General features: G+C 39.2%; 1 protein-coding gene across 2 annotated transcripts in view; it reads left to right on the top strand.

The window, feature by feature from the left end:
- The window catches only part of LOC126259482 (methyl farnesoate epoxidase-like), a 206,785-nt gene extending 184,304 nt beyond the window's left edge, over nucleotides 1-22,481 (top strand). The window contains exons 8-10 of one of the 2 annotated variants that reach the window (XM_049956320.1): nucleotides 1,476-1,617; nucleotides 1,694-1,789; nucleotides 22,430-22,481. In XM_049956320.1, the coding sequence (XP_049812277.1) occupies nucleotides 1,476-1,617; nucleotides 1,694-1,789; nucleotides 22,430-22,446 (255 nt within the window). In that variant the 3' untranslated portion in view covers nucleotides 22,447-22,481. Of the gene's footprint in view, nucleotides 1-1,475; nucleotides 1,618-1,693; nucleotides 1,923-22,429 lie in introns of those variants that run through there. The other variant, XM_049956319.1, reaches the window with a different exon arrangement.
- Nucleotides 22,482-25,086: the final 2,605 nt, after the last annotated feature.

The raw sequence follows: 25,086 nt of genomic DNA on the forward strand, positions 1-25,086 counted from the left end.
TATGGAAGTGAAACATGGACGATAAATAGTTTAGACAAGAAGAGAATAGAAGCTTTCGAAATGTGGTGCTACAGAAGAATGCTGAAGATTAGATGGGTAGATCACATAACTTATGAGGAGGTACTGAATGGGATTGGGGAGGAGTTTGTGGCACAACTTGACTAGAAGAAGGGATCGGTTGGTGGGACATGTTCTGAGGCATCAAGGGATCACCAATTTAGTATTGGAGGGCAGCGTGGAGGGTAAAAATCGTAGAGGGAGACCAAGAGATGAATACACTAAGCAGATTCAGAGGATGTAGGCTTCTGTAGGTACTGGGAGATGAAGAAGCTTGCACAGGATAGAGTAGCGTGGAGAGCTGCATCAAACCAGTCTCAGGACTGAAGACCACAACAACAACAACATATAAAATATACGCCAAGAGAATAACAGACTTCATTAAACTACGTTCCAGTAAAATGCAGCCGAAATTGCATGACAGATTCTTTATCATGAATATGCATTCTGCCATTTACAATCAGTTATCTGCGGGAGTATACAGACCAATGCTTCGTTACGCGTGGCAGAACGCTGGCTACGATATTGGTGAACCAGTGAACAACTTGAAAAGTGTCATTGACGTGGCGTTCAACACTGGTATTATAGAATGTGCAAATACGCCATGCGATCAACTAGCATTTTTTCACTGTGCGTTTTGCAGTCATTCGTATTGCTCGGAGGATTTTATTGACATTCGGCATTTACATTTATAGTTAAGATTGCTGCATTGCGTATGGCGTCTAGAATTACATCTACAGTGATATCTAGAGCATGGCTGCAGAGTTTTGCAGAAAAACTACACCCACCAACACATTCAGAGGTACATAATGGTCCTGTAACCAAACGTTCATACAGATCTATTTGTTCGAGCCCAAGTACGTTCCTGGTAAGTGAAAACCGGACTGGTAGTCACCTATGTGATTCACAAACATTTAGAAGCATTTATTGTACACTTGGGATAACAATAGACACAAAGGTTGGTTGCACAAATTACGTACTAGGCGGGAAAGCTATGGGACAGAATGGACATCCAACCACCCTCTTCTATTAACACTGCTAAATCCAGTAATTAACATGTCCACATGGTGAAGAAATGGCATGCAAGCCACGAAAAAGAAGAATCCCACGGTTTCATGGAGTTGAAACATTAATCTTTTTAATACAGTAAGTAAATTTCACAAAAGCAGGAAATCTACATAAATATGACAAGAGTGATGGCAAATCCTCTGTGTTTTATTTCCATTATCGCAATGCATATTGCAAATAGAAATTCCTAAGATCAAACCATTTCGTGTATGTTGCTACTTACAACCTGAGAAATAAGATCAATAAAAATAATAGTGCTATCTCTAAAGTGTACCAGAATAGAGCTATTTCTTATGCTTTCTAAATTTAGAGATGTTAACATGAAGTAACTGATGCATTTTTATATGCAGAATACAGTTGTCCTGACAAACATTTGGTCATTGCATATGGATAAAGACCACTGGGGCGATCCTGAAGTGTATCGACCAGAACGTTTCATTACTGAAACTGGAAAGCTTAGAGAGGATGATGCATTCTTACCATTTGGTCTTGGTGAGTTATTGCTAATTGAATAAGTATTGTAACATAAATTGTAACTGATATCTGACAGCTTCAATTTGACTTTCAGGTCGACGTCGGTGTTTGGGGGAGCAATTGGCAAAGTTTTGTTTATTCCAGATGTTTGCTGGAGTCTTGCAAAAATTCCGTCTTGTTCCTGCTAATGGTACTGGACTGAAGCACTCTAATGTTGAGGGCATTAATCTTGCACCAAAACCTTATGACATTATTTTCAAACTTCGATAACATTGCAACAATTGAAAAGTATTATTACTTTCATTACTGCAACAACAACTAATAGACGAATATATATATATATATATATATATATATATATATATATATATGTGTAAATTAAGCTGACAATACTCAGTGAAATTAAATTTCATTAACTTAGTTGCATACCAAACCTTTTTTTTAAGTTTGTAAAATCGCACAACAGTGTTCAAAGGAAAAGATGAAAAGTGGATATAAGGTTGCTAAAAACTTGTTATATGCGAACAATAAGGGGAGTGTTTACATATTTCCTGGTATCAATATGTAAACTATAGGTGTCATCTAACGATTAAATTTTAATTTAGCTTTTTTAAATCCATTCAGTAATGTACTTAACGTTTTAATTATGTGTATGTACACTCAAGTAAGTAAACCGATTTATATATGTCAGTCTCGGTAACAATCTGTCGATGTTAAAATAGTTTAAAGAATGTTAAAGTAGTGCATCCCTGGTAGAAGACATGAAACAGGATACCCTCATCAATCTTAGGTCTGCCAGAAAACCTCTCACAGAGGAAGACATACATAAAAGGACAAAGATTTCCAATTAGAAGAACGGAAATCTCCGTTACCTAGAATAAGATATGGAGGGAATTGTAATTTTGTCAAATAAAGACATGGTTGGAGACTGCGGCTGTTATATGAGAAAACTGTTGGTGCTTTCATCAAAACAAATTATTCATTTGCTTCCAGTTGGTTGCCCTAGGAGAAACAATAATTCACATTTACGAATGTGTAATCAAAATGATTGCCCTAAAATTTGTGTTGGAATGTAACTTACATGAAATGTACATCTGGCACATTTCTTTTTGCATTTTTATTGCAATGAAATACATTCTCAAGGATTTTTGTATTTCCACAGTCCCAAAACTTACACCACTTTGTAAACAGTTTCGTTCGATCACAAGAGAATTTTCAGTGTGCTTCACATGTTTTGATTTATCTTATTTCCGTATGTTGCAAATCAATTTCTGTGGTGTACACTGAAAATTTATTTTGTAACCGAACGAAAGCGGTTTACAATGCAGACCAATGTTTGTGACTGCGAAAACACAAACATCCTTGTGAATTTGTTTTATTGCAATAAAACTGCAAAAACAATGTGGCAGATGGACATTTCAGCAAGTTTCATTCCAACACAAATATTAGCGCAACCATTGTAGTTACATATTAGTAATTATGAATTATTTTTTATCCTAGGGAACCTCACAGGAAGTGAATGTATAATTTGTTTTGATGTAAGCATGAAAAAGCCGTCTAATGATGAATTTTCAAAAGTGAGAAACAGGTAATGGTACTTTTTGAATAAAATAACCTAAAACAAATTTGTGGTTGGCTTCTGTACAATATCAACACTATGAAGAATTATCGACCTGTCATCCTAAATGTCCCATTACGAAATTTACAATGGTCCAGAATTAGGGGCCTGACATGCATCCACATGAAGACAGGTGGGCTGAGTTTCAAACACTGAAACGTCCAAAAAAGGGTTTCTATAGAATGTGTACCTGCAGGTATGTGAGAAAAACAATGCAATCCCCTGAGTAACGTTTGAGACTCACCAATGCTTCATAGACACACATCAAACTAGTCTGAAGCACAACCCAAAGTTGAAATGCCAGTGGGAGCGGCTGTGTATTAGTAACGGACTGCTCACGCCATCTCATGGTCAAAATTTACATTAATGTACCAGCCCAGAATAGGTCTAAGAAACCACAAACTCTAATCTACTGCTGTGAAGCTAACTTCTCTCATATACCAACGAGGCATTAATTAAATATTATCTGCTCGTGTATAGATTGCCAAACCAACAAATGGGGTCACTGAAGAATAAAAGAATTCATACACAATGCTTAGAGAGTACAGTCTCAAAATGCCACTAATTTGCACATACACAAAGTTGTGGAACAATAACACAAATGGAAGGAAACCAATAAAGCACTTATAGCCTACCAGCAATTATAGCAGAAGCAGCTAAGTTAGAGCACTATTGATCACAATAAGAATATCAATACAATAAAATGTACACTTCTAATTTGATTTCAAAACTGTTTAAGAATTTTGCAGATGCACCTAAAGATGAGACATGTGTCCTGAAATCGGATAGTGTTTTCCTTTTTAGAAATAAATAATTTTTACAACTGTAGCCAGTTTTATCACTGATAATGGATAACAGTTGTGGATGTCCTGTGAAGAGAAACGTCGCTAACAACTGATTGCCATAGTATTCTATTACAGAAATGATTATGCAGTACTAGCTAAATGTATACTTTGGGATTACCACAGTGTATCACAAGTTCTTACACCATGTAAATTTCTTTAAGTAAAAAGCAGTAGCTGGAAAACTTCACACGCTGCAAACAGAAACTCATTTCTAGCGATTAACCTGGCAGACTGATGTACAAGAACAGATACCAAAATCAAACTGAATCGCAACACCCTATGTCACAATGGATATACAACACAACACAAAGTTGCTGTGCTGAGATATGCAACGTCAACTAAGCTATAACAAGATTTTCTCAAACAAAAGTTATTTCTTGTTCAATATGTAAAAGTTCATTTGCAAAGAATTCTCTGGATAATTAAACAATGAATTTGAATGCAGGTTTCCATGGTCATTGTCACTGACAATAAGTCATCAGAGTTTTAGACATATGGAGTGATGGTTAAAATTTTCAATCATTTTAGAATATGGTAAGTTGTACACCATGAAGATATCCTTCAAACCAGAATAACTCTGCTACCAGAAAGTTTAATATTGCTTTCACCTTGAAATTTATCACTAATAGAGTTTTGTGGGATAGCAGGATAGATGAACAATTATTTTTCTTACTGGGGCGATTGACAGTCTGCCAACTTACAAAATCTAGTTTCCTCATATTTCACAATAGAAGAGCAGAAGGCAAACTGCAACATATAAATTAAGTATATCATTTTACCTTGCATCAAGTAATTCTGTTATGCACCATCAAAGCAAAGGTTTTGATTGATATGATTGGCTACAGCTGAGGTGCATAATATTGCTATCAGAGGTCTCAATATTTTAAAATTCATAGAGGCATAACACATTATGTGTAAATCATAATTTCACTCACTGACCATTACAATATTTGCTCAGGACTGAATCAGTTATACACAAAGATATCTTAAAAAGGTACAGGGTTGAGAAGGAGTGTAATGTATCCCTCACAGACAATAAAATGAGTGAATGAAATTACTATGAAGTGATGAACATCACATTGATCACAGCAGGAGCTGTTGACTTTTTAGATTAATGATTAAAATGATCTTCCTGTTCTGACAACTGAAAGACTATAACCTGAAATTTCATATTTTGGTGAAAGTCAGGTGCAGAAATCATCATTGGAGAATGGAGAAGTTTGGACTCAGGACCATAAAAATATTAATCTGAAATGCAAGAAATGCTTTGCATGCCAATAGCAGTGATAATTGAGATCCATCAAAAGAAAATTGGATTCCAGGTGCGACTTGTGGAAGACATAATTGCACATTCAATAGCATGCTGATGGTGCAGGGATATCATGTCACTAAATCATCCACTACCAATGGTTTAATTAGCTGAAATATATAAATTCCTCGTTAATATTATTACAAAATCACAGTGAAAGAATGAAATAAAGTACATTTGAAATTATTAAATTAATTATTTTATTAAATATATTACCTCTTTCTCAGTACATACATTCAACAGAGCATACAAAGAGCAATAGACATGTAATGATTTCGGACTAAAACGGACATGAATGTTTTGAAAACAATTCACACATTTTTTTTTACAAATACTAACCTATAAGCTAGGGATTAACTCTCATAAAAATGATTATACCTTCATCTTTAAATAATGATGTCTTAAAGTAGATTTAGGTAACAACTGATATTGTCTATGAATTCATTACTGCAGAATGTAAGAATTTACTGTCTAATGACACAAAACTAAAAGTTACGTGAATTTTTACATCTTTAAAGCCAAGGTATAACGTAGTACATTCTCCTTAAGAAATGCTGTATTTTTTGTACTTGCTTCCCACCTTTAAGATTATTTTTATCGATGAAGTTGAAATTTGGGTCAGAAAGTTCATCTGGCCCTAGAAACAATTACCACAACTATTATGTGTAACTCATCAAAAAACAGATAACAGTAGCATAAAATAGAAAATAGTACTACTACAACAGAAACATTAAAAGTCAACAGAATCTTTGAATTCTATGTAGCACACTTTTCTGAAGTTGCGTTAACCATACTTATAATTTTTACTATGATCTAAAGAACAAAGGTGGGTAATACTAATGGTTCACAAATTGTACATTAACTTTTTATTATAAGATTACACGTTTTGGAATCTGTTGTTATCTATATTTATACTCTACCTTTATGACTATGAATAACAATAATCTGAGCCGGCTGGAGTGGCCGAGCGGTTAAAGGCGCTACAGTCTGGAACCGCACGACCGCTACAGTCGCAGGTTCGAATCCTGCCTTGGGCATGGATGTGTGTGATGTCCTTAGGTTAGTTAAGTTTAAGTAGTTCTAAGTTCTAGGGGACTTATGACCACGGCAGTTGAGTCCCATAGTGCTCAGAGCCGTTTTTGAACAATAATCTGAAAGCACAATAATTCTCCACTAACTCATTTACTTCTGCTCAGCTGGTTTATTTTAAAGATGTGTTGAATGTACGAGGGCAGTTCAATAAGTAATGCAACACATTTTTTTTTCTCGGCCAATTTTGGTTGAAAAAACCAGAAATTTCTTGTGGAATATTTTCAAACATTCCCGCTTCGTCTCGTATAGTTTCATTGACTTCCGACAGGTGGCAGCGCTGTACGGAGCTGTTAAAATGGCGTCTGTAACGGATGTGCGTTGCAAACAACGGGCAGTGATCGAGTTTATTTTGGCGGAAAACCAGGGCATCTCAGATATTCATAGGCGCTTGCAGAATGTATACGGTGATCTGGCAGTGGACAAAAGCACGGTGAGTCGTTGGGCAAAGCGTGTGTCATCATCGCCGCAAGGTCAAGCAAGACTGTCTGATCTCGCGCGTGCGGGCCGGCCGTGCACAGCTGTGACTCCTGCAATGGCGGAGCGTGCGAACACACTCGTTCGAGATGATCGACGGATCACCATCAAACAACTCAGTGCTCAACTTGACATCTCTGTTGGTAGTGCTGTCACAATTGTTCACCAGTTGGGATATTCAAAGGTTTGTTCCCGCTGGGTCCCTCGTTGTCTAACCGAACACCATAAAGAGCAAAGGAGAACCATCTGTGCGGAATTGCTTGCTCGTCATGTGGCTGAGGGTGACAATTTCTTGTCAAAGATTGTTACAGGCGATGAAACATGGGTTCATCACTTCGAACCTGAAACAAAACGGCAATCAATGGAGTGGTGCCACACCCACTCCCCTACCAAGAAAAAGTTTAAAGCCATACCCTCAACCGGTAAAGTCATGGTTACAGTCTTCTGGGACGCTGAAGGGGTTATTCTGTTCGATGTCCTTCCCCATGGTCAAACGATCAACTCTGAAGTGTATTGTGCTACTCTTCATAAATTGAAGAACCGACTTCAGCGTGTTCGTAGGCACAAAAATCTGAACGAACTTCTCCTTCTTCATGAGAACGCAAGACCTCACACAAGTCTTCGCACCCGAGAGGAGCTCACAAAACTTCAGTGGACTGTTCTTCCTCATGCACCCTACAGCCCCGATCTCGCACCGTCGGATTTCCATATGTTTGGCCCAATGAAGGACGCAATCCGTGGGAGGCACTACGCGGATGATGAAGAAGTTATTGATGCAGTACGACGTTGGCTCCATCGACCAGTGGAATGGTACCGTGCAGGCATACAGGCCCTCATTTCAAGGTGGCGTAAGGCCGTAGCATTGAATGGAGATTACGTTGAAAAATAGTGTTGTGTAGCTAAAAGATTGGGGAATAACCTGGTGTATTTCAATGCTGAATAAAACAACCCCTGTTTCAGAAAAAAATGTGTTGCATTACTTATTGAACTGCCCTCGCATGTCACTTTTATTTAAGTCACTTTTGGTTGCCAGGTAACCATTTTCAATTTTTAGTTAAATTATTACTTTATTTTTATGAACTACTCATTGCAGAAACTTTGAAAAGTTAACTCTGTACAAGAATTGACAACACAGTTATCATCTTTCAAGCGTTCTCTCTGTGACATCCGGGCAGAAGCTTGGTACTCGATTATGGTTGGTAATAAATGTGGTTGCTATCGGTTTGCACTTTCGGTGAGTTAGCTCTATTTATTTCGGTTATCTGAGGAGACTGATTATGTGCAAGGATATTCTGTTAAGTAATTCATGAGATTCTCGTATTCCTTGGTTAAATTTTATACTAATTGGTGTTACTGAACCTGCTACGAATTGTGGAAATGAACATGCACTCTGTGTCGTGTTGCAAACGATTTTTGTCTTTGTGAAATCAGTAGACACGAGATGGGCTACAGAATCAAAATTTATCTACTTAATCTGAATACTTATAGAGTCAGATCTGTCACCTTTTTCCTTCAGTTCCGTTTATTCATAATTTTCTTTGTGTAGTGTATGGAATTTAGTTCATGTGATGTTGGGATATCCGACTTTTCGTTCATATATCTTTGTGATTCCAAGGACTGAAATGTTGCTATGTTCACTTGATTTTGAAACAATTACATAAATTTTAATTCGTATACTATTTGTCATTTCTACTTTACTGACCATTTGCACGATATTTAAGTACAAACTGGTATACCTATTTGGCTGCTGCCATTTCGTCATCACTTGTTACTAGACACTAATTTTTCATCAGCTAACTGTTCCATATGGTAAAATTCATCAAATATTTCACGTCACAGATAACATCAACTATTCTAAGGATTACGTACCCCCACTATGATGCAATAATTTTCAGATAACATGGTAAGTCTTGACATGGATGCTGGTTGGAGGGACACTGTGCGTGATGCTGACAATGTGTATTTCCTCAGTGTCTTGCAAGCTATCTGGAATAGAGCATTGTCTCTTGTGACAAACCATGCATATTCCAGTCTTTCAAACTGCAACATCATTCAACCAATTTTAAGTTATATTGTTAGCTGATATTCAGCGTTTCATATTTGACAGTTATGTTTACAGAATGCAGTCTACTTCTCGCTGCACAGTGAGGAACTAAAAGTTGCTCACTACAGCACTTTAGATATCTTCAGTCTCTTACTAATGATTTTCTTGTTCATTGGTACTGATATTACGCCTGAAATTTTCCCATTGCAAGATTAATGTATGTGCTGCCTGATTAAGCTTCTTTTTTCACACTGACTGTGGTGATTAATTGATTACTGGTGCCGTAAATTTGTCGATAATGTGGCATAGTTCTATGAAGTCAGGGTGTGATGTTTCTACTTGTACTAGGAGTTCAATTTCAAACACAGCAGCCACATTACAAAGGTACTGTCATTGAAACTCCTTAGGGCGTATTTGGTATTTTGTATTACAGCGTTAGGAGAGATATTGCCAGATAAAATGACCTTGTATAATTGCATATGCCTGAATATGTGTGACACAAATATGTAAAACCAGACAGATACACAAGTGAAACAACATATCACTTAACGTTTTTTTGAGCTATGCTACAGACATGAAAGTCAAACAGTACATAACAAATAATATTCTAAATGTAGAGAATTTAGCGAAATGGAATGTAGTGCAGACATGAAAGAAGAATTTAGAGGAGGCGGCACCACAGACTACATAAACTAATACAAGGAAACACTGAAAAATGGAATATTGATAAACACAGATTTCCAAAAAGCATTCAAATCAGTACAACAGCTACACTTATTATCAGAAGTACTACTGTAGGGGGTACAAGCGAGATTTATAGCTGGATGAGGATTTCTTCGTAGAGTAGACGCATCATGTTATCTTGAATGAAGAAACATCTATAGATGTGGATATAATTTCAAGTGTGCTCCTGGGAAGTGTGTTGAGACCTTTGGTGTTCATGTTGTAGATTAACAAACATACAGACCATATTAATAGTAATCTCATACTTTTCGCAAATGAAGCAGTTATTTGTAATGAAGTAGCCCTACTGTCTGAAAAGTATTGAGTCAAATCTTGACAATATTTTACAGTGTTGCGAATCATGGCGAATTGAAACTTCCTGTCTTATTAAGACCGTGTGCAGGACCGGGAATCGAAAGTGGGAACTTTACTTTTGTTGCATGTGTTCTATGACTAAGCTATCCAAGCGCGACTCTCGACTAGCCTTCACAGTACGTTTCCTGCTTACCTACTCCTGGAAGAAAGGATATATCGAAGCCATGTCCTAGCCACAACCAACTTCTGTGAATAGGGGAAAGGAGGAGATAACGTACTAGTGGAAATAAAGCTAAGAGGGCAGGCGAAATTTACTGGTGCTTGGATAGCTCAATTGGTAGAGAACTTGGCCACGCCGGCGGAAGTGGCCGTGCGGTTAAAGGCGCTGCAGTCTGGAACCGCAAGGCCGCTACGGTCGCAGGTTAGAATCCTGCTTCGGGCATGGATGTTTGTGATGTCCTTAGGTTAGTTAGGTTTAACTAGTTCTAAGTTCTAGGGGACTAATGACCTCAGCAGTTGAGTCCCATAGTGCTCAGAGCCATTTGAACCATTTGAACTTGGCCACGAATGGCAAAGGTCCCACGTTTGAATCCCAATCCAGCACACAGTTTTAGACTACCAGAAAGTTTTAAATCAGTGCACACTTTGCTGGGAAGTGCAAATGTTACAATTTGGAATTGGAAACGTTCCTTAAACTGCTTTAAATATTCCCAAAATTAAAACGTTGTACTTGACTAAATGAAAAAAAAACAGTCTTGACTATTCAAAATGGCAGCGTCTGTTAGTTTTGTACACAGTAATTCTATAAATGAAGTTGCAAAATGTCAGGAAGAATTTGTCGGATGCGAAGAATTCAGAGGTCACAGTGATAGAAAATGTACCTGCTGCTATTTCTATAGATATTACAAAATGGATGTACATACACTCCTGGAAATGGAAAAAAGAACACATTGACACCGGTGTGTCAGACCCACCATACTTGCTCCGGACACTGCGAGAGGGCTGTACAAGCAATGATCACACGCACGGCACAGCGGACACACCAGGAACCGCGGTGTTGGCCGTCGAATGGCGCTAGCTGCGCAGCATTTGTGCACCGCCGCCATCAGTGTCAGCCAGTTTGCCGTGGCATACGGAGCTCCATCGCAGTCTTTAACACTGGTAGCATGCCGCGACAGCGTGGACGTGAACCGTATGTGCAGTTGACGGACTTTGAGCGAGGGCGTATAGTGGGCATGCGGGAGGCCGGGTGGACGTACCGCCGAATTGCTCAACACGTGGGGCGTGAGGTCTCCACAGTACATCGATGTTGTCGCCAGTGGTCGGCGGAAGGTGCACGTGCCCGTCGACCTGGGACCGGACCGCAGCGACGCACGGATGCACGCCAAGACCGTAGGATCCTACGCAGTGCCGTAGGGGACCGCACCGCCACTTCCCAGCAAATTAGGGACACTGTTGCTCCTGGGGTATCGGCGAGGACCATTCGCAACCGTCTCCATGAAGCTGGGCTACGGTCCCGCACACCGTTAGGCCGTCTTCCGCTCACGCCCCAACATCGTGCAGCCCGCCTCCAGTGGTGTCGCGACAGGCGTGAATGGAGGGACGAATGGAGACGTGTCGTCTTCAGCGATGAGAGTCGCTTCTGCCTTGGTGCCAATGATGGTCGTATGCGTGTTTGGCGCCGTGCAGGTGAGCGCCACAATCAGGACTGCATACGACCGAGGCACACAGGGCCAACACCCGGCATCATGGTGTGGGGAGCGATCTCCTGCACTGGCCGTACACCACTGGTGATCGTCGAGGGGACACTGAATAGTGCACGGTACATCCAAACCGTCATCGAACCCATCGTTCTACCATTCCTAGACCGGCAAGGGAACTTGCTGTTCCAACAGGACAATGCACGTCCGCATGTATCCCGTGCCACCCAACGTGCTCTAGAAGGTGTAAGTCAACTACCCTGGCCAGCAAGATCTCCGGATCTGTCCCCCATTGAGCATGTTTGGGACTGGATGAAGCGTCGTCTCACGCGGTCTGCACGTCCAGAACGAACGCTGGTCCAACTGAGGCGCCAGGTGGAAATGGCATGGCAAGCCGTTCCACAGGACTACATCCAGCATCTCTACGATCGTCTCCATGGGAGAATAGCAGCCTGCATTGCTGCGAAAGGTGGATATACACTGTACTAGTGCCGACATTGTGCATGCTCTGTTGCCTGTGTCTATGTGCCTGTGGTTCTGTCAGTGTGATCATGTGATGTATCTGACCCCAGGAATGTGTCAATAAAGTTTCCCCTTCCTGGGACAATGAATTCACGGTGTTCTTATTTCAATTTCCAGGAGTGTATATACGCTTATATGTGTGTAAGTATGTTTCTATGTATGTATGTTCCACCACTCCTCTTAAACAACTCCACCGATTTCCACCAAACTTTGTACACACGTCACTCACTACCTGCAAGTCATTGCTGTGAGAGTAAGAACCACCTACCTAACTAAGGGGCGAGGATGGAAGTGAAAAATCTCTGCAGTCCATTACGCGCAACTACCCATACATTAGTCACCTAGTATTTGAGAATGAGAGCATTTAGAGATTTGCAATAAAGTTTGCGGATGATTTCAGACTTTTACGAAACTTTTTCCCCTTGGTGACACACAGAAAACCATCAAGGTAAAAAAGTTTAACGCTTACGGCATTTTCGGAGTCCATATATCAAAACAGCCGCATGAAGCATGACGTTTAATTAATTACTTCTTTCCTACAGACAGTATTCGCGACGTACTTTGCGGACAGTATTCACATATACCACTGAATGTACCAGAAAAATTGTATCATTTTACACCACATACTTCAGCTGCGTCATAAATACTGTTGTTGCTGTTATGGTCTCCAGTCCTGAGACTGGTTTGATGCAGCTCTCCATGCTACTCTATCCTGTGCAAGCTTCTTCATCTCCCAGTACCTACTGCAACCTACATCCTTCTGAATCTGCTTAGAGTATTCATCTCTTGGTCTCCCTCTACAATTTTTACCCTCTACGCTACCCTCCAATACTAAATTGGTAATCCCTTGATACCTCAGAACATGTCCTACCAACTGATCCCTTCTTCTGGTCACATTGTGCCACAAACTTCTCTTCTCCCCAATCCTATTCAATACTTCCTCATTAGTTACGTGATCTACCCATCTAATCTTCAGCATTCTTCTGTAGCACCACATTTCGAAAGCTTCTATTCTCTTCTTGTCCAAACTGGTTATCGTCCATGTTTCACTTCCATACATGGCTACACTCCATACAAATACTTTCGGAAATGACTTCCTGACACTTAAATCTATACACGATGTTAACAAATTTCTCTTCTTCAGAAACGCTTTCCTTGCAAATGCCAGTCTACATTTTACATCCTCTCTACTTCTACCATCATCAGTTATTTTGCTCCCCAAATAGCAAAACTCCTTTACTACTTAAAGTGTCTCATTTCCAAATCTAATTCCCTCAGCATCACTCGACTTTATTCGACTACATTCCATTATTCTCGTTTTGCTTTTGTTGATGTTCATCTTATATCCTCCTTTCAAGACACTATCCATTCCGTTCAACTGCTCTTCCAAGTCCTTTGCTGTCTCTGACAGAATTACGATGTCATCGGCGAACCTCAGAGTTTTTATTTCTTCTCCACGGATTTTAATACGTAATCCGAATTTTTCTTGTGTTTCCTTCACTGCTTGCTCAATATACAGATTGAATAACATCGGGGAGAGACTACAACCCTGTCTCACCCCCTTCCCAACCACATCTTCCCTTTCATGTCCCTCGACTCTTATAACTGCCATCTGGTTTCTGTACAAATTGTAAATAGCCATTCTCTCCCTGTATTTTACCCCTGCCACCCTCAGAATTTGAAACAGAGTATTCCAGTCAACATTGTCAAAAGCTTTCTCCAAGTCTGCAAATGCTAGAAACGTAAGTTTGACCTTCCTTAATCTAGCTTCTAAGATAAGTCGTAGGGTCAGTATTGCCTCACGTGTTCCAACATTTCTACGGAATCCAAACTGATCTTCCCCAAGGTCGGCTTCTACTAGTTTTTCCATTCATCTGTAAAGAATTCGCGTTAGTATTTTGCAGCTGTGACTTATTAAACTGATAGTTCGGTAATTTTCACGTCTGTCAACACCTGCTTTCTTTGGGATTGGAATTATTATATTCTTCTTGAAGTCTGTTTCATACACCTTGCTCACCAGATGGTAGAGTTTTGTCAGGACTGGCTATCCCAAGGCCGTCAGTAGTTCTAATGGAATGTTGTCTACTCCCAGGGCTTTGTTTTGACTTAGGTCTTTCAGTGCTTTGTCAAACTCTTCACGCAGTATCATATCTCCCATTTCATCTTCACTTACGTCCTCTTCCGTTTCCATAATATTGTCCTCAAGAACATCGCCCCTGTATAGACCCACTGTATACTCCTTCCACCTTTCTGCTTTCCCTTCTTTGCTTAGAACTGGGTTTCCATCTGAGCTCTTGATGTTCATACAAGTGGTTCTCTTTTCTCCAAAGGTGTCTTTAATTTTCCTGTAGGCAGTATCTATCTTATCCCTAGTGAGATAAGCCTCTGCATCCTTACATTTGTCCTCTAGCCATCGCTGTTTAGCCATTTTGCACTTCCTGTCGATCTCATTTTTGAGACGTTTGTATTCCTTTTTGCCTGCTTCACTTACTGCATTTTTATATTTTCTCCTTTCATCAATTAAATTCAATATTTCTTTTGTTACCCTCGTCTTTTCACCTACTTGATCCTCTGCTGCCTTCACTACTTCATCCCTCAAAGCTACCCATTCTTCTTCTACTGTATTTCTTTCCCCCATTCCTGTCAATTGTTCCCTTATGCTCTGCCTGAAACTCTGTACAACCTCTAGCTCTTTCAGTTTATCCATGTCCCATCTTCTTAAATTCTCACCTTTTTGCAGTTTCTTCAGTTTTAATCTACAGGTCATAACCAATAGATTGTGGTCAGAGTCCACATCTGCCCCTGCAAATGTCTTACAATTTAAAACCTGGTTCCTAAATCTCTGTCTTACCATTATATAATCTATCTGGAACCTGTCAGTATCTCCAGGCTTCTTCCATGTATACAGCCTTCTTTTATGATTCTTGAACCAAGTGTTAGCTATGATTAAGTTGTGCTCTGTGCAAAATTCTACAAGGCGGCTTCCTCTTTCATTTCTTAGCCCCAATCCATATTCACCTACTACGTTTCCTTCTCTCCCTTTTCCTACTACCGAATTCCAGTCACCCATGACTATTAAATTTTTATCACCCTTCACTATCTGAATAATTTCTTTTATTTCATCATACATTTCTTCAATTTCTTCGTCATCTGCTGAGCTAGTTGGCATATAAACTTGTACTACTGTAGTAGGTGTGGGCTTCGTATCTATCCTGGCCACAATAATGCGTTCACTATGCTGGTTGTAGTAGCTTACCCACAGTCCTATTTTCCTATTCATTATTAAACCTACTCCTGCATTACCCCTATTTGATTTTGTGGTTATAACCCTGTATTCAACTGACCAGAAGTCATGTTCCTCCTGCCGCCAAACTTCACTAATTCCCACAATATCTAACTTTAACCTATCCATTTCCCTTTTTAAATTTTCTAACCTACCTGCCCGATTAAGGGATCTGACATTCCACGCTCCAATCCGTAGAACGCCAGTTTTCTTTCTCCTGATAATGACATCCTCTTGAGTAGTCCCCGCCCGGAGATCCGAATGGGGGACTATTTTACCTCCGGAATATTTTACCCAAGAGGACGCCATCAACATTTAATCATACAGGAAAGCTGCATGCCCTCGGGAAAAATTACGGCTGTAGTTTCCCCTTGCTTTCAGCCGTTCGCAGTACCAGCACAGCAAGGCCGTTTTGGTTATTGTTACAATGCCAGATCAGTCAGTCATCCAGACTGTTGCCCCTGCAACTACTGAAAAGGCTGCTGCCCCTCTTCAGGAACCACACGTTTGTCTGGCCTCTCAACAGATACCCCTCCGTTGTGGTTGAACCTACGGTACGGCCATCTGTATCGCTGAGGCACGCAAGCCTCCCCACCAACGGCAAGGTCCATGGTTCATGGGGGGAGGTCATAAAAACTATAGGGCGAAATTCGTTAGAGATACAGGTGAAATATGTGCACATCTATATTTTAAATATGTGTGAAACAAAATTTGACATGTGTATCCGCTGGCAAAGTCACGGGTAAAAATCTTACCCTAAGCTCCAGTAACAATCTCAACAACCTAATTTGGCACACATATTATTTAGAATCTGAAAAAAAATGCTTTGGGGTAGGAACCAGCATCCTCTTATTATAAAGAGCGTCATAATGTGGAAGAGAAGAAGGAGGTGGAGATGGACAGACAGTGAGGGGAAGGAGGATACCTGCACAGATAGGGCATAGGAGGATACGGACAGGGAGAGAGGGAGGGAGAAATGGACAGACAGACAGGAGAGGAGGAGATGGACTAATAGAAGATCTGAGTAAACAAGTGCCTGTTCAAAGTCAGGTGCTCAGCTAGTCGTTAACGAAGTAATCATAGAATGCACTGTCAAAACGTTAGAATACAGAACTGGTAACTCATATAGAACATCCGAATTGCGTGCTAATCATGAAATAAAACCAACTGAAACTGTTGCTACTGTAAAACAGAATCTGGCGAGGGTAACGTGTGTATTAAATGCGAAAGTGGTGTCGTTCCTAGCCACGATCAGAAAATCTGGATACGTTGCAAATGTGAAAAAGATTTGCACGTAAAGCTTAATAATGACAATTCCATAAACGAAATCATTACGAAATTACTAGACGAAACTGACACGCTAAAATACCATTAAGATGTTCTGTCTAAGACAAACACTCATACTAAGCGAAACAAATGCATTGTTTCACAAGTAATTAGTGAAAAATGGAAAAAAGTGTCGGAAGATGGTCAGAAATGTTCCATGCTGGGTACGTAACACATTAAGTCATTTCCGTAGAGTGAAAATTCCTCAATGAAAGAAAATATCAGGATAGGTACGACTTAGAAGTGTGAGGAATGTTGCCTCACAAACACGTCGAAAACTTCAAATATTAAATAGTGTTAGCAGAAATAAACTGCCTTCAGTGATGAGACCGACACGTACATGTGATAATAAAGTGAGTAACAGTAACAAAAGGCAGCGCTGTAAAAGTAATACTCAGTTACAAAACCTAGGAAACAACCATACGAATGCTGTGAAGTACGATGGTGAAAATGAGCAAAACAATAAAGAAGATGTACCACAACATGAAAAGGCTGTTAATTAATTGGAGGACACGGATGGGAATAAGACGACAATAAAGCTCGTGGTACTTGGCAGCAGTCATGAGTAGGGGAACGTCAAAACCTTTCAAGAGTTAGGTAAGGGCTATCAATTCACCAGTGCTTTTAAAGCAAATACTGACTCAGTGATGTTACATGTAACCTAGCCTCCTTGCGGTAAATCTTAATCACTGGGTCATATAATAATGATAGCATGGGATGCTAGAAATAGCTGAGATTACAACAGCTACGCAGTTAAGGAAGACGTTGCAAGTATTTCCTGAACGACATCACACATCAATATGAACAAGGTGTCGCTCTTCCAGCACTTTGACCAGCCCTGGAAAAATTGTTATTGCAGCGTGTGAATATTGAGCTTCAAAGATCGTTTTGGATCGACCCCACATTACATTCACTGACACATTGCCATTTATTCCGCAACATGACACTCTCCATAGCTTGCATCTAAATTCAACAAGGAAAAGACTGTTTCCAGCTATTATCAAAAACATTATATGCAAGCAGGACAACACTTACCTAATTCTAGTAACAGTTAACACTCGGATACGACATATTTTAGGATAAAGAGCAAAGAAAGTTACAGAGTAAATTTTTATTTTTTATTCTAATTTAGCTCATATCAAATATAACAATAAGGAACGTGTCACGTAAAACTAGGGTGGATTGTGATTTTAATATGCTGCAATCTGACAAGCCCTGTTATGGTTGCGTATCCTTAGACGATAGACAAAAATTATGTTACTGACCATAACTGATTGTCTTAAATAACTTATTCAGTGGGGTAAAGCCCAATGCTAGTTAAATAGGAGTAATAGGATGCTGTGGAGATATTTATTATAAAGAACATAATAGAGATAGGAAAATATATTTTGTACAGTTACAGCATTCAATTAATTCTGCTGGCCAGACTAAGTTTAAGATTAGCACATCACCTATCTTCTATACAAATATCGAGCCCCAGTTTTCAAGACACAGTGGGAGAGCACGTCTGCCGCATCTATCTGCAGAAGACTGCGGTCGTCGTGGACACGAAGTGTGATGTGCAGAATTTAACTGCACAGAGTTCACGAGTGGACTGGCGAGAAATAGTCTGGAGGTATTTCGCTTAACCCTCTGCCTGGCACTTAAATATGAATTGTAGAGTAGCCATGTGCATGTAGATGTAGATGTAGACGTCGAATATGTCATCTTCCCCTGTGTAGGCAAAGTTTCTGAAAGTATGAGAATTTCTGCATTGATCAAACTGGCAGCAAACTTTAAACGAAAAAAAAGAATTAAATAATAAGAATTTCTTACAGCATGTCACAGAAATGTTATAGTCTGCGTAGAGCAATATTTAATGTAATCGTTCCATATGTGCCAGATGCCTACGTATTGTGTATGTTGATACTTATGTAACTATAATTACTGTTAGGTTAATATGATATTATCAGTTATGAGAATAGTACGTTGAAGTACTTTTCATGTCAGCTACATATCATTTTACATTCATATTAACAACAGTAATATTTTTAGATTGTATTTGAATATGGATTCTAAGACAATATATTTCAGTAGTGATGTATACGTAATGTTTCTGATCAATATAGTAACAACCTAAAGCCAAGAATAAATTTCTGATGGTTGTAACATATCTCCTCACCCTAACTTACACTGAGATAACAAAAGTCATGGGATAGCGATAATGCACACACACAGATGACTGTAGTGTCGTGTACACAAGATATAAAAGGGCAGTGCACTGGACGTCATTTGTAGTCAGACGATTCACTTGGAAAGGTTACCGAAATAATTATGATCGCACCATGGGAAGTAACAGACTTTGAATGCGGAACAGATGTTGGAGCTAGATGCACGGCACATTCCTTTTCGCAAATCGGTAGGAAAATCAGTATTCCGAGATCCATACTATCGAGAGTGAGCTGAGGATAGCAAATTTCAGGCATTTCCTTCCACCATAGACAACGCAGTGGCCGACGCCTTTCACTTAACGACCGAGAGCAGCGGCGTTTGCTTAGAGTTGTCAATGATAATAGCAAGCAACACTGGGTGAAATAACCGCAGAAATCAATGTGTGACGTGCGACGAACGTCTCCGTTAGGACAATGTGGCGAAATTTTGCATCACTGTGCCATGGCAGCAGATGCCTTGAGACCTGTACCATTGGTAACAGCAGAAATCGTCTGCGGCGTCTCTCCCAGGCTTGTGACCGTATCAGATGGACCCTAGACACTTGGAAAACCATGGCCTGGTCAGATGAGTCCCGATTTCAGTTGGAAAGGGCTGATGGTAGGGTTCAAGTGTGGTACAGACCCCACGAAGCCATGGATCCAAATTGTCAACAAGGAGTGTGTCCAATGTGGTGGTGGCTCCACAATATAATGGTGTAGGCTGTGTTTACATGGAATGGACTGGATCCTCTGGTCCAACTGCATCGATCATTGACTGCAAATGGTTACGTGCAGCTACTTGGAGACCATCTGCAGTCATTTATGGACTTCAAGTTCCCAAACAACGATGGAATTTTTATGGATGACGAAATGCCCCGTCACAGGGCCACAGTTGTTCGTGACTGGTTTGAAGAACATTATGGACAGTTCGAGTGAATGATTTGGGCACCCAGATTGTCCGAGATGAATCCCTTTGAACATTTATGGGTAATAATCGAAAGAGTAGTTCGTGCACAAAATCCTGCATCAGCAACACTATCGCGATTGTGGATGGCTGCAGAGGCAACATGGCTCTACATCTATGCAGGGGACTTCCAGCGACTTGTTGAGCCGAGGTGCTACACTATGCTGGCCAAAAGAAAGACCGAAGCGATGTTTCAAGGCGTCCCACGACTTTTGTCTCCTCAGTGTACGAACATTTAATAAAATGATGCAATTTGCTTTATTATTCATTGTATTGCCTGATCCTTACTTGTATTCAACTATTATTTTACTTGTATCGTTACTATCATATTGGATTTTGAGCTCAGTTCCTGTACTTGCAGAAAATAATTATGGTTCAAATGGCTCTGAGCACTATCGGACTTAACATCTTAGGTCATCAGTCCCCTAGAACTTAGAACTAATTAAACCTAACTAACCTAAGGACATCACACACATCCATGCCCGAGGCAGGATTCGAACCTGCGACCGTAGCAGTCGCGCGGTTCCGGACTGCGCGCCAAGAACCGCGAGACCACCGCGGCCGGCAAAATAATTATGAATGAAGGATGTAGCTGCCTTTTTGCAAGTAAAAACATTATTGTTTTGCTTCAACACCTAAACATTTTTCACCGCAGTTGTGGTACTTTCAGTGTTTTTTTTCTTTCTTTTATTTGTTTGAAATACATACATCCAGTTTATATTTGTGTCAGGAAATACATTACGTCAGCGTTTGTTGATATTTAAATTACATATGAACCTTAACTTTTATTTTACATTGCGTGTATACTGTGGCTGCCAACCAAAATCATAAGTGGCCTTCTGAATAACATATTCCTTAATCACTCTGAAAACAAAATCTTTGAAGAAATAATAAAACTAAAAGAGTAGAAAGCAATATAATGGAACCACTTTATTGATAACACAATTTGCTTGATAGATAGAACACATGACTGCATACTACAGTTATAAAGACACATCAATACTACTCACCCAAAAACGCACTTCATCCTTGAAACTGAAACAGACATAAATATAAATTTCCTAGACGTCACAAGAGAGAAACAGGAAACATAGTTCTCAAGATACAGAAAACCTACATCAACCAGTACAGTTACTCACAACAGGGCAAACTATATGACAGTCTATAAGCATGCTAGCCTCAGCTATATCCTACACAGATTGAACAGAATTGCAATAGACAAAATAGCTACATACAAGAACTAAACACAGTCAGGCAGACTGGCACAGAAAATGCGTGCAATGTAAACACTTGTCGAACTATCCATGAAATAAAAACGAAACTAACACCAAACACATACAACAATATTACAACACAACACACCAGCAACAACCACACAACAGAAAACACTCCAGGCACACAAGATGAAGAAACCACAAGAAAACAAGAAAACGTGGCTCACCCTGACATTTGAGAACAAAACAACACACACAGTAGGAAATATCACGAGAAAGCAGGGTATAAGTGTGGTATACAAACCAAGCAACACATTGCAGAAAATATTTAAAATACCCAGCATCACCACAGATCACTTCAACAAAGCATGCATACACACCAGCTAATCTGGAAAGATTGTGATGCAGTATACATTGGACAGACACAGAAATTTCACGATGATATACTCAGAACATTTAAGAGCACTAAGGAGTGACGACATACATTCCACATTGCAGACTACCTTTTTAAAAACAACCATCACAATTATTGCATAGAAACAGACCTCCAAATCCTAAAATGCAGTAATCATCTGTACAATTGTTTAACAATAGAACCATGTTACCACATCTAAAAAGTTATCACACAGGTCCAAAAAGTTACCAGTGACCATTCAGTACTATGTAACAAAACATTATTCAACACTCTAAACGAACTACCAGACAAAACAAATAAAACACACGCACACACACACACACACACAAATGAATACAAACGGAACAGATACAACATTCGCAGATGTCAAACCAAAACAAAAGAAATGGCTATTCGAAGTGCATCGGAATCATAAATTTGTGCAGTGAAATTTGTGTCCAAGCCACAGCAACATAGGAAGGGCAGTATTCACAAACGCACATGACAAAAGTGAGAAACACTGTCTAAATACGAAATTAAATTCATTAATAAAGAACTATATCAAATAGTTCTCCATACCTCAGCTTCACAAAATTTTGACCTATATCCACAAGTGAGTTCAACTACACTAAAATAACAAAAACAGTTTGGCATCCATAAACTAAGCTGTCACAGCTTAGGACTAGCAAAATAATATTATGCAATGGTAAGACGAAAAATGGACATATACCACAATTTTACCTGAACATACATTTAAAGACTGGATTATAAACAAAAATTAAGTGCAGACAGTATCATAGCATCCCTTTTGTTTGCAGATGACGTGGTTTACTAATTTAGACTGATGGCTGATTTCGTGTGGCAGTTACAGGACACACTCATTGTAAAAAAAAGGTAAAGTGTATAAATATTTCAAATAACAACAAAATCCTATGTGACATATTCCGTAAATTAAGCATAATCTGGATGTATGTATTTCAGAAACACACAAGAAAAAGAAACCACTGATGATACTGTAAGTGTGATGAAACATGTTTGGGTGTTAAAGCAAAACAATAATTTGTATACTTGTGAAAACGTGGACCTCAGCGTCAATTAATTATTTATCCTTGCCATTTATTCATGAGAATACTGCTCTAGTTCTACTGATACCTCATTAGTGAAGTATAAATATGCTGATGGACAAGGTTTACTTCATTTGTAATCTGGCAGCTAGGTTTATATATGAATAATAAGTACTTACATTGTTATACAGTATTCTCGAAATTTGACGTTTTTTCTTTTTATAGTATTACCTACATGTGTGTAAGAGAGAATATAGATGTTTTGTATGAAATATGTCTTTGTAAAAAAACTGCAGTTTCTCGTCTATCCCATTGACTTACTAATATTTTCCCCATAGTGGACACTATGTTTACCATTTAAATTTATGAAAATCAGCATAGTTTGTCACACACACCTTTCTCAAAAGTTTGTAATGTTTTGAAAGGATTTTTTTAAAATCTTACCTTACTATTTACTGAAGTAATAAGGAGTGAAGATAATACGGTTTTAGAAGCTTTTGTTGTTGTGGTATACTCGAAACCACACAGGCATGTTCAATGTCACTAGACATGTCTCACACTCATATCATGTCTCACTCTTCTTCCTTGCTTTCCACACTACACTGTTTCCGAAGGATGTTTTTCTTGATAGGACTGGGTGTATAAATCTAACAAAATTTGCCCAGTTTGCTGCTTGCATTATAACAGGGAGAAATTACTGGTTGGACCATCCATATCTAGTGTAGTCTGGTCTTTTATGTCCTCAGCCAGTTGCATTCTCAACTGATTGCAACAAAATTGTTTTCCTATCACTTTGTTCTGTAGGACATATGAACGTAAAAGTCTGGTGTGTATCAGGTAATGGAAAATTTTCTGATATGCATTGGCATATCTCCTCATGAGAGGGAAGGATGATAGCTGTTGGTGCTGTCTGTCAAGTGCATTCGTTGAATTATTGTCCTGTGTAACTGTTTGGTGCTTCTGGACTGGGGTTTTTGTTTTTCTATCAGTGTTTCCTGTTGCTATCATACTGACATCTGTATGCATAGTGAACATAGTATTTACATCTTTTTATCCATCCACTTCAGAGCGAAGGGCTTGTGTGAAAATAACACAAGCGTCTCTCCTTTTTTTAGCTTCGATTTTTGCAGCTGATCTAACATATTTCACTATGTGGATCTAACTGTCCCTAATGCATTTGTTGTCATTTCATTGAGCCTTGCCAACACTAATGGGTGAGGTGTACGAGTTGGCAACATATACTGTACGACCATTGTGCAAATAGGGTTGCATGAGGCCCATAACAACAACTTCAGTAATCGGAATTTCTTAGTTGCTTGGTTCAGGTTTTTTTCCTTGTATAAATATCAAATCCTGAGCAATTGCCCACTATTTGACATAAGAACTTTATTCCAAAATTTGACCTTTTATGGGGGATTGCATTCGATGTAGCAGAGTCTACCTCTTAATTTCATGAGGCTTTCATCAATTACAAATGCAATGTCTTCTTTAGGATAATAGAAGACGTTGCAAATCTTGTTTGAGATGGCTATTAACAGGTTGCAACTTGTCCAGACGGTTTTCGGAATCGGAGTTTCCATTAACTACAAAATGAAGGAACATAGAAATATGTAAAAATATTCTATATGGCATGATGTCAGAAAAGAAAGGAGTATGAACTAATTTTTTAAGGACTGATATGACAGAATTTTGGCTTCTTCACTGCACCATAAGAATATATGAAGAAAAATGTGTTTCAGTTTCATCATAAGTAGTAGGAAACCAAGCAATGTTTGATTTAGAAGTAGAATATTTTTGTAACAATCTGTTGCTGCTAATTTAATTGTTTCTGCTGCTACATACTCCCAGAAAGACATATGAACCATTTTTTCTGTACATATCTAAGGGGATTAGTTGTTGATGGATTTGTCTTTGAACCCTAGGGCTGATTCCACTAGAACTACAAATTGAAGTTTTGGAAGATTCATCCTGATTTATTCCCCATTTCCATTTTTCTACCATGTGGCCTTAGCAACAATCGCACCTGTTGCTGCAAAGTCACTGTCACTGTCTGCTTCATTTGGTTTACTGTCATTAGTATCATTTACCTCACTGTCTTCATTATCAGGACTATCAGAAGTATTACTTTCAGAAACAGCATTGACAGTTTTATTCAACAAACTTTCGATTTTCTCATCTGAGAAAAACTTTACCCCATGGCATTTCTCGCTATTACACAGCAGGCAAAAAACTCTGAAAATGATTGATTATAAGTCGAAAAATATCAAAAGAAATCGAGCGTGTTATACAACACTGAACAGATTGATTTCTCAGTTTTCCAATGGTATATGACGTGTTATTCTATCTACTGAAGATAAGAGGAAACACTAAGAGCTCAGCCCATCTCACAGCTAGCAGTGCAATAACAGACA

The sequence above is a fragment of the Schistocerca nitens genome, chromosome 5 (genome assembly GCF_023898315.1).
Source record: "Schistocerca nitens isolate TAMUIC-IGC-003100 chromosome 5, iqSchNite1.1, whole genome shotgun sequence".
NCBI lineage: Eukaryota > Metazoa > Arthropoda > Insecta > Orthoptera > Acrididae > Schistocerca > Schistocerca nitens.